At 45.7% G+C, this 11776-nt stretch overlaps 1 protein-coding gene across 1 annotated transcript in view; it reads right to left on the reverse strand.

Moving 5' to 3' along the window:
* Positions 1 to 7329, reverse strand: part of LOC106811944 (3-oxoacyl-[acyl-carrier-protein] reductase FabG-like) — a 20471-nt gene extending 13142 nt beyond the window's left edge. Inside the window, exon 1 of the mRNA XM_014815688.1 lies at positions 7164 to 7329. Coding sequence (XP_014671174.1) covers positions 7164 to 7200 — 37 coding nt within the window. The 5' untranslated portion in view covers positions 7201 to 7329. The remainder of the gene's footprint in view (positions 1 to 7163) is intronic.
* Positions 7330 to 11776: the final 4447 nt, after the last annotated feature.

The following is an 11776-nucleotide window of genomic DNA, read 5'->3' on the forward strand; positions in this document are numbered from 1 at the left end:
CACACACACAGACACAGACACAGACACAACCAGTCATATTCAAGAACAGGTTATTCATCATGACTGGACAGACAACATGTCACTAAGAATCACAATCTATCAGTCGAGTCACTCACGACACCACAAGATATATAGCACGTTGAATAGTCGGAGACTACGATCACGTGGCAGCTATCATGCTCATCACAGCACAAGTGTAGTAGCACCCACTGTAATTTACCCTTTACGGCTAGCCAGAATAGCCTGTAGATAGTGTCCGCTACCTCGCTCGCGAGCCTATTACGCGCTCGCCATAGGATCGTATTTACACCATGTTTATAGACTGCTAAGTCTCTCTCAATTCGTGCTTGCGGGTCAAGCGCGCCGCGTAATGGGCCCTGGATGCTCATGGGCGGGAACGGCGTGAATATCCATCAGATCTGTTCAGGACGAAACAAGGTAGTTCGTACAACAGTTTGAGACAAGCGGTCATAACGCCTCGATGGACGTGCTGAATGGCTGTGCACAGCATCCGACGCTGCGTACGTGGCCTGCTGGCGGAGGGGCGGCATTGATTGAAAGTTATGGGTGGCCTGGGGGCACGATTGTTTTCAGCGTGGCTACTAATCACTACTTAAGATTTATGAGGGTGGCATTGTTGGACTATGAAGAGAGCGGCAGCAAACTTCTTTCGTGGGACATTGACAAAAAAGCTACAATCTGGAATGACACACGAGTGTGCCGCAGGAAAATATACGTGTGAATGTTCATTAGGGATTTTCCGATGGATTAGCCGTTTCTATAATCCTACGGGTCGTTGCGTCCTAGCGGAGTCTACGTAGCCTAGCCCGCCCGCAGACGCACACACACGCATTAGCCACAGAACATGACACAAGGACGATCACTACGACACCCCTGTGCATACGCGCCCGTAGCAGATACAGCTACGCGCAACGCCATTAACGCCACGCGCGCAGGCACACACGACCTCGCGTGCAGGCACACCGGCAGCACATACAGGCACGCAACCCAAGGCCACTCACTCACCAGCGCGCAGAGCTTGTGCACGCTAGCGCGAGGCACGCAACCGCGTGCGCAGGCACGCACGCGCGAGGCACACACGGCAAGCACGCCTGCAGGGGTCACACCTGGCATACCGCACACGCACGCGCGCAGGCACACACGCAAGCACGGCCGAGCAGCGCACACACGTATATATCGCGGCGCGGTTTTGATCGGCGGCGCAAAGCGTCTATGATACTTGAATGCTAATACACACATGCGATTGACTTAATGATTTAAACAGGCTTCTCGAGCATCAGTCCTCACACTTTTTCAGTCTAGGAAATCTCTTACCGCACGCGCATGGAGATATATTTCGGGCGCTAGCGGCAGATGGCGACGAGATCACGGTGCATAGTTTAGCGCACTAGGTGGACCGACCTGGGACTCAGTTTATAGCATTGTTCCAGGGGACTTTTTGCCTCTCTCCGGTGTCGCCCCCGATATCGTAATTTTCGGGGGCTCTTTTTGGGCATTATCGTGCCTGGGCGAAATCGTGCCGACCGCCCCCAGTGATTATTTTTCTCTCCTAGTTCCTAAAGACCGAAGCTGCTGCCTGGATCTGATTACATGCCCTAATGGCGAGCTGCTGCTGAACTACGTACGCCCTTAAAGGCGAGCTGCTGCTGGAATCTGATTTACCCGCTCCGTGCACATTATTCGGGACCGATACCGCTGCGGAACACTTATAGGTGGCTATACACACACACACGAACACAACACCGAACACACACAAAACACAACACGAGGGCCTTTAACATTACCTCCTTTGGTGAGATAGTACACCAAGTGTAAATAATTGTAACCAACAACCATGTGAAGTAGGGTTATCAACGGCGAGCCCATTCTTTTCTTTGGAAGAGCCCCTGGCGCATTCACTCAGGGCGCGTATCGAGTATTATGGTGCCCGTTTTCAAAACTAGACTTCCAAACTGGATTTATTCTTAAACACGAAACGTTTCTCGCTATCCTGGGACTTACTATGGTATCACAACTATACATCGGCGGTTGCTGGCTCACGTGTGTGCTGTAGCTTGTGACTGCGGTACTATTAATACTGTCCTGACCTGTGGATCAGCTGGCCAGCTAGCGTGTCAGATCGTGATTTTAAAAAAGTGACGGGTTCTCTAACTGTCCACATTGGCCCTCTAGTTTGAATTGTGCCTGCGCTTTAGACTATTTCTTCGATTACTATTACTATATTATCTATATATGATAAATATATATTATATATTATATTTATATATATATATTATATAATATATATATTAGCGGTTAGGGTTTTAGGGTTAGGAGTTAGTCTGGATAATAGCCCTAACGGAGCAGGTCAGACAGATGGTCAGGGGGAGCATAGACCCTTCGAGCGCTAGTGCCGTGGCCCGATACCGGTAGGCGGTACCGATCTAAAACTACAAAACGTTTTCAACTTCGAAGATTCAACATACGCTGCTTATATTCAAAACAGCACCTATATCCTTTGTAATATGACGAAGTCAATATTTTTATTTTAAATGACTTCCGCAGTACGCACTTGCGCCGAGGGCGATATTCCAAGAATAAAAAAAGCTAAGCTAAGACGATAGTCACTCTCAGTCACGCGAAGCTTTTACGTTGAACTTTTGAGTAAACACAACGTGCGCGCACCTATCTGTAAGGCAAAGGCCAGTAATCTCGATGCTCACGCCCCCGTGTTGCTCACCCACAGATCTCTCTCTCAGTAAAGTTACCAGGGGGTGTAATCCAGGATTTTTTCTGGGTGGCGTTCGTGATCATAATTTTTTGGACCTTTGTCACAATGAAATGCGGCCAATGATGCTGATTACAATGTCAATAAATCAGGGGCGTGTACGAGGATTTGTGATACGCAGCAGTTCTTAGCTGGATAACAACTAAAGGTAATCACCTAAAACTTACGGCGCGTGAGCCAGGCATGCGACCATCACGTTGAAAGGGCGTACTTTGGAGAGGGCCATCTGACCCCATCTACACCAAAATTTTGAAATTAGACCTCATCCTTACGATGATCGCGGGCTTTTCCTTGCGCCGAGCAGGGGGCGTCCGGGTACCCTCCCTGTGGAAACTCCCACTCCTCCCCCTGTACACGGCGCGTACTCCTGACAATTTAATGTAAAACAAAATAAATCTCTTGCTCATAATCAAAAAAGTTTTATCCGAGTTAATAAAACACAAAACAAAGCTCTTTCTGACTCAGTTGGAAAACAGAATGTATCAACAGGTGAGGTTTTTGAACATATAAATATTTGTCCTATTATCTTTGTCTCTGTCTGTCTGATTCTTGTTTCTTCAGATAGTCATTTTTGTTCTTGTGTCAAGTCTTTCTGATATAGTTTTATATTATAGAAACAACACAGTTTTGCTTTTAAAAAAAACGGTTCTTTTCGTAGGCTATTCGAATTAGATGGAATGTTTATGGAGCATTAGATTGCTCCCGTCACGCATATTGGCAATGTTTCTTTGGACTCTGCCCGATTGCTGGCTACCTGATCTTATGTCATTTATTGGTCATTGCTAAAGGTCCTCGAAAAAAAATTGTCTTTGAAAAAATGTGGAACCTGTTCTAAAATTGTAGTGGCGGTGTCGGGGGGCGGTTCGTACGACCCTACACGACCCCACCCCCTTGCATACACCCATGTGTACCTCATAGTTAATATACGCATCTGAAAAGACCACCAAAGTACACTTACATTAATACACAGACAAGAACGTAGTATTAAAGAGCTCAAACGTGATGCAAATAAGAGCATCACATAGCTACGGGTATATGACCCCTCCTACCAGTTCGCGCAACTAGATACAAAGGCATCAATAATCCATGCACTAATTAACTATTTTAGAGCGGACAGGGGCCAGTCGAGGACAGATCGCAATTTCATACTCATTGCCTCAAGAGTTAAAGAAGCTAATTCACAGCAACATCTAAGATTCGACAATATTTGCTTGATCGCCCCGTAAATTGTTAACTCAATTCGGGTAGCCAGGTACTGCAGGCCTGGTGCAATGGACGAAATTGCATACAAAGGAAGTCGAATAACGGCAGCCATCGATAGCCGCGGAATGGTTAAATCTGAAGACCACTCTCCACTTTCCTTTTCCGAAGCAAAGCGAGAATCAGAAAGCCTTGGTTAGAACGATGGCAGTGTTCATGCGGGACAGCTCTGTTGCAAGGCAGTACTTTCATCATATGGGAGCCAAATTGGCATTAAACAATTAAAGCATTGTAACGTACACGCACACGTACACACACGTACACACACACGTACACACACGTACACGCACACGTACACACACGTACACGCACACGTACACACACGTACACGCACACGTACACGCACACGTACACGCACACGTACACGCACACGTACACACACGTACACGCACACGTACACACACACGTACACGCACACGTACACGCACACGTACACACACGTACACACAGTATACGCACACGTACAGTGTCGTACACACACGTACACGCACACGCACACGCACACACACGTACACGCACACGCGCACACAGTTTATGTACTGACTGGTATATGCAGCCGAGACCTTATATGCAAGGTCTGCTTCCGATTTTATAAGTAAAGTTTACTGATGGAATATTATCATGGAAATCTATGCTGGGATAACGCTTCTTCATTTTAAATTAATAATTTTGGCAAAATATTCTTCTTCTTGGGAGATATTGCACATGCGCGAGCACTGTTTCAGAGGTGCAGTACTGCCTAAATCAAAGTACGTAATATAGCTTGCTGCGGGAGAGAAGGGTGGGAGACCAACAAAAGGTGGCAGTGAAGACAGCAGAGGGGCGGTGGAAGAAGAAGGAGGCTGAGCCTGGGACAAGGGAGACAAGAGGAAGGGCGGGCGGGGATGAAGTAGTAGTTTTGCACCCTACTAGCTAGGGCGTTCTCCTAATTATAAACACAGATATACTGATAAGAATTTATTACAGAAGCCTATGCTGAGATAGCCCTTTACTATATTAAATGCATTTGCAGCACAAAATATAACTCTTCCGGTGATATATTGCGCATGCGCCCAAACAGTAACGTAGCCAGCTTATGTACTGACCACATTTTCAAGATCGGGGCAAGTGATAGTCCCTTATGCGACTGTGGCCTTGCCAATGAGACCGTGGAACACAAGTTATTACATTGCTCACGACTCAGGGTTAGCAGGGAGAAGATGACTGACACGATCGAACTGGGGTATGTGAAGACCAACACCAACCCAAGCCATCGGACAATTTTCATTGCCACCTTTACTGGGGAAAACAGGAATCTAACACCAGAGATGGATGCCACCATCAAACAGGCCCTCTCCAGATTCCTGTCTGAGTCCATCCCAGTAATTTAGCCACAGACACTCCGTTGTTACAAATTTTAAAAACAACAACAACCAATTACTATGAGGAAACACTGGTAGCTAACGATACAAAGAGGGTATACATTGTGACCATGACCTCATGAAGCAGGAGGATAAACGAATAACAACAACAATGTCGAGCTAGGTTAGTGTGTTAGCGCATGCGCAATATCTCAGCAGAGAAGTTATATTTTGCGATGAATATGCATTTAATATGGTTAGTAGGCATGTCAGCATAGGTTTATGTAATTGATTGCTCTCAGTAGACCTGTTTTTATAATTAGGAGAGCGCCCTAGCCAGTAGGGTGCAAAACTATACTACTTCATTCCCGCCCACTCTTCCCCTTGTCTCTCTTGTCGCACACCGGCTCAGCCTCCTACTTCTTTCACCGCTCTTGGCTGTCGTTCCTACCACTTTTCCGCAGTCTCCCACCAATCTCTCCCGCAGTAAGCTATAGTAAGTACTTTTATTGAGGCCGCACTGCACGTCTGAAACGGTGCTCGCGCATGCGCAATATCTCCAGAGAAAAAGAATAATTTGCTAAAATTATGAATCTAAAATGAAGAGGGGTTATCCCAGCATAGATTTCTCATAATAATATTTCATTTTCATTAGTAGACATCACTTATGTAATAAGAAACAGACCTTGCATGTAATGTCCCGGCTGCATATACCAGTCAGTACAAAATCTGGCTACGTTACTGTTTTAGCGCATGCGCAATATCTTAACAGAGGAGTCATATTTTGTGCTGAAAATTAATTTAATATGGTCAGGGGGTATCTCAGCATAGGTTTCTGTAATGAATTCTTATCAGTAGACCTGTGTTTATAGCTAGGAGAGCGCCCTAGCCAGTAGGTTGCAAAACTACAACTTCATCCCCGCCCGCTCTTCCCCTTGTCTCCCTTGTCGCACGCTCAGCCTCCTTCTTCTTCCATCGCCCTCCGCTGTCTTTCCTGCCACCTTCCCTCAGTCTCTCACCCCTCTCCTCCGCAGCAAGCTATATTACGTATTTTTATTAAGGCCGTACTGCACGTCTGAAACGGTAGTCGCGCATGCGCAATATCTCCCGAGAAGAAAACAATTCTGCAAAAATTATGAATTTAAAAAGAATAGATTTATATGATAAAATTACATTAGTAGACCTCACTTATGAAATAGGAAGCATGAACGCGTGCTGGCAGCCCGCCCGGCTCCTGTTTGACCGTATAATAACGGCAGATAAAAAGTATCTTGGAAGTCAACGGTGACAGACGTCGGAGGGCCTTTTTCGTCGTACATAAGCATAGCTGGAGAATCGTGGCGCGATGCTGCGAGCAAAGTGAATAATTTAGAACGGATTTTACCATGCACACGTGCTGGCAGCCCGCCGGCGACTAGTTTCACCGTATAAAAGCGGCCGAAGAAAATTATCTTAGCAGTCAACGGCGACCGACGTCCGAGGCCATATTCCCTATATATTTATATAGGCCTACCGCGGAACCTATCAGTGTTGTAGGTCTCGAGGCCGGTCTTGGCCTCGAGACCGGCCTCGAAACCGTTTTCATTGGTCTCGGTCTCGGTCTTGGCCTCGGAGTGCAATAACTCGGACTCGGACTCGGTCTCGGGGGGTGCAGACTCGACTACAGAGGTCAGGGGGACATAGACCCTACGAGCGCTAGTGCCGTGGCCGATACCGGTAGGCGGTACCGATCCTAAAAACTACAAACGTTTTCAACCTTCGAAGAATCAACATACCTGTTATTAAGCAGACCTTTCCTTGTAATGACGACATATTTTATTTTAAATGCCTTAGTAGCACTGGCGAGGGATCCAAGAATAAAAAAAGCTAAGCTAAGACGATAGTCACTCCAGTCACTCGAGCTTTACGGCTGAGTAACAACAACGCGCGCCACCTATCTGTAAGCAAAGGCAGTAATCTCATGCTCAGCCCTGTTGCTCACCCACAGATCTCTCTCTCATAAGTTAACCAGGGGTGTATCCAGGATTTTTTCTGGGTGGGTCGTGATCATAATTTTTTGGACCTTTTCACAATGAAATAGCGGCAAGATGTGATTACAATGTCAATACAATCAGGGGCGTGTACAGGATTTGTACCAGGGGGTGGTCTAACCGTAACCCAAACTTGGGAGCACGCGAAGGAGGGGTCTGGGGGGCCCTCCCCCATAAAAATTTTGAAATTAGACCTCCTTAGATGCGTTTTCTGCGCGAGCAGGGGGGGTCCGGACCCCCTGGACCCCCCCCCTGTACACGCCCCTGACAATTTAATTAAAACAAAAAAATTTTGTTTCAAAAAAAAATTTATCAGTTAAAAAAAAAAAGTTTTCTGACTCAGTTGAAAACAGTTTTTTGAACTTTTTGTCTTTATCTTGTCTTGTCTTGATCTTGTCTTGTCTTTGTCTTTGTCAGTCTTTGTCTCTCTTTTATGAAACAAAATTTTGTTTAAAAAAAAGGCTCAGTTTCAGAATTGCTGGAATTGGGATAGATTTACGTCACGCAATTGGCAATGTCTTTGGACTCATTGCTGGTACCTGATCTTTTTCATTTATGTCATTGTAAAAAAGTCCTCGAAAAAAAATGTCTTTGGAAAAAATGTGGACCTTTTAAAATTGGGGGGGGGGATCGTACGACCCTCACGACCCCCCCCCCCCCTGCATACACCCATGTTAACCTCATAAATAATAGTCTGAAAAGCCCAAGACACTATATCGAAGACGATAAGAGATAAAGTTGATCAAATACAGAGATCAACACCGCGGGTCGCACTAGAAAAAGCCTCAAATCTGCAATTAACTAAAGAGGAAGGGATCGAGACATCAACTCTGTCGAAAGAGTAAAGCAGCTATTCACAAACAACATCAAGATTGACATTTGCTGGGTAGCAGGACATGCAGGCCTGGCTGCAAACGAACTTGCAGACAAAGAAGCGAAACGGGCAGCCCTCGAGGCCGCGGAAATGGTTAAATCTGAAGACCACTCTCCACTTTCCTTCTCCGAAGCCAAAGGAGAAATCAAGAAAGCCTTGGTAGAACGATGGCAGTGTTCATGGGACAGCTCTGTTACAGGCAGGTACTTTCATCATCTGGAGCCAAAGGTTAACATAAGCAGCGTTCGCAGCCTCACCAATCGCAGAACAGAAACCAAGCTCAACAGGATTAAAACTGGACACACTAAACTGAAAGCCCACATGTTTAAGATCGGGGCAAGTGATAGTCCCCTATGCGACTGTGGCCTCGCCAATGAAACCGTGGAACACAAGTTATTACATTGCTCACGACTCAAGGTTAGCGGGGAGAGGAGATATTTGCGCATGCCGCGAACATTGTTTCGGAGTGCAGTACGGCCTAAATAAAGTACGTAATATAGCTTGATGCGGAGAGAGGTTGTGAGACCAAGGAAAGGTGGCAGGAAAGACAGCCGAGGAACGGTGGAAGAAAAGGGGCTGAGCGTGCGACAAGGGAAACAAGAGGGAAGGCGGGCGGGGATGAAGTAGTAGTTTTGCCCCCTATGGCTAGGCGCTCTTCCTAATGTTATAAGCACAGGTCTAGTAATAAGAATTTATCAAAGAAGCCTATGCTGAGTACCCCTTATGCATTGCAGCACAAAATATAACTCTCGGTGAGATATGGCGCATGCGCCCAAACAGTAACGTTAGCCAGATATGTACTGACTGGTATATGCAGCGGCACCTTACAATGCAAGGTGTGCTTACTATTTCATAGTAAAGTCTACTGATAAATATATTTATGGAAATCAGTGGTGGGATAATCCCTTCATTTTTAAAATTCATAATTTTTGTCAATAATATTCTTCTTCTTGATAGATATTGCGCATTGCGCGAGCACCATTTTAGACGTGCTATACGCGCCCCAAATTAAAGTACGTAATATAGCTTGATGCGGGAGAGAGGGATGGAGACCAGGAAGGGGGCAGGGAGACAGCCCAGGGGCGGTGGAAGAAGAAGGAGGTGAGCGTGCGACAAGGGAGACAAGGGAAGGCGGGGCGGAAATAAAGTAGTATTTGCACGCTACTGGCTAGGGCGCTCTCTAATTATAAACACAGGTTCACTGATAAGAATTATTACAGAAGCCTATGCTGAGATACTCCTTACCATATTAAATGCATTGCAGCACAAAATATAACTTTTCCGGTGATATATTGCGGCATGCGCGCCAACAATAACGTAGGCCAGCTATTGTACTGATGGTATATGCGGCCGAGACCTTACATGCAAGGTCTGCTTCGATTTCATAAGTGAAGTTTACTGATAAAATATTATTATGGAAAATCTGTGTGGTAATCCCTCTTCATTTTTCTTTAAATATAATTTTTGGCAAAAATATTTTCTTCTTAGGAGATATTGCGCATGCGCGACATTGTTTCGGAGGTGCAGTACGGCCTAAATTAAAGTACGTAATATAGCTTGCTGCGGTGAGAGAGGCGATGTGAGACCAAGGAAGGTGGCAGGAAAGACAGCCGAGGAACGGTGGAAGAAGAAGGAGGCTCGGTAGCGTGCGACAAGGGGAACAAGGGGAAGGGCGGGCGGGGATGAATGAAGTAGTAGTTTTGCCCCTACTGGCTTGGCGCGCTCTCCTAAATTATAAGCACAGGTCTAGTAATAGAATTTATCAAAGAAGCCTATGCTGAGATACCCTTATGCATTTGCAGGCAAAAATATAACTCTCGCGGTGAATTATGGCGCATGCGCCCAAACAGTAACGTAGCCAGCTTATGTATGACTGGTATATTGCAGCCGGCACCTTACATGCAAGGTGTGCTTACTATTTCATAAGTAAAGTCTACTGATAAAATATTATTATGGAAATCAGTGGTGGGATAATCCCTCTTCATTTTAAATTCATAATTTTTGTCAAAAATATTCTTCTTCTTGATAGATATTGCGCATTGCCGAGCACCATTTTAGACGTGCGCAGTTACGGTCTAAATCAAAGTACGTAATATAGCTTGATGCGGAGAAGAGAGGGATGGGAGACCAAGGGAGGTGGCAGGGAAGACAGCCCAGGGGCGGTGGAGAGAAGGAGCTGAGCGTGCGACAAGGAGACAAGGGAGGGCGGGCGGCAGATAAGTAGTAGTTTTGCACCCTACTGGCTAGGCGCCGCTCTCCTAATTATAACACAGGTCTACTGATAAGAATTTATTACAGAGACCTATGCTGAGATACCACTTACCATATTAAATGCATTTTGCAGCACAAATATAACTTTTCCGGTAATATTATTGCGCATGCGCCCAAACAGCATAACGTAGCCAGCTTTATGTACTGACCTGGTATATGCAGCCGAGACCTTACATGCGAAGGTCTGTTCCTATTGTCACAAGTGTGAGGTCTCTGATGGATAATTATCATGGAAATCTATGTTGGATATCCCTTTTATTTTAAATTTATAATTTTTGGCAAAATATTTTTCTTCTTGGGAGATATTGCGCATTCGCGAGCAGCTGTTTCAAAGGTGCAGTACGACCTAAATTAAAGTACGTATATAGCTCCCCTGCGGAGAGAGGATGGGAAACCAAGGGAAGGTGGCAGGGAAGACAGCGAGGGCGGTGGAGAAAAAGGAGGCTGAGCGTGCGGACAAGGGAGACAAGGGGAAGGCGGGCGGGGATGAGAGTAAGTAGTAGTTTTGCCCCACTCGGCTTGGGCGCCTCTCCTTAATTATAAGCACAGGTCTAGTGATAAGAATTTATCAAAGAGACCTATGCTGAGGTACCCCACTACCATATTAAATGCATTTGCAGCACAAAATATAACTTCTCCGGTGAATTATGGCGATGCGCCCAAACAGTAAGTAGCCAGCTTATGTACTGATGGTATATTGCAGCCGCACCTTACATGCAAGGTGTGCTTACTATTTTCATAAGTGAAAGTCTACTGATAAAATATTATTATGGAAATCAGTGGTGGATATCCCTCTCATTTTTAAATTCATATTTTTCTCAAAATATCTTCTCTTTGTTAGATATTGCGCATGCTGCGAGCCACCATTTTAGACGTGCAGTACGGTCTAATCAAGTACGTAATATAGCTTGATGCGAGAGAGCAGGGATGGAGACCAAAGGAAGGTGGCAGGAAGACAGCCAGGGGCGGTGGAAGAAGAAGGAGGCTGAGCGTGCGACAAGGGAGACAAGGGGAGGGCCGGGCGGAGATAAGTAGTAGTTTTGCACCCTACTGGCTAGGGCGCTCTCCTAATTATAAACACAGGTCTACTGATAAGAATTATTACAGAAGCCTATGCTGAGATACCCACTTACCATATTAAATGCATTTGCAGCACAAAATATAACTTTTTTCGGTATATATTGCGCATGCGCCCAACAGTAACGTAGCCAGC

This window comes from Priapulus caudatus, unplaced genomic scaffold, assembly GCF_000485595.1.
Source record: "Priapulus caudatus unplaced genomic scaffold, Priapulus_caudatus-5.0.1 Scaffold593, whole genome shotgun sequence".
Lineage (NCBI taxonomy): Eukaryota > Metazoa > Priapulida > Priapulimorpha > Priapulimorphida > Priapulidae > Priapulus > Priapulus caudatus.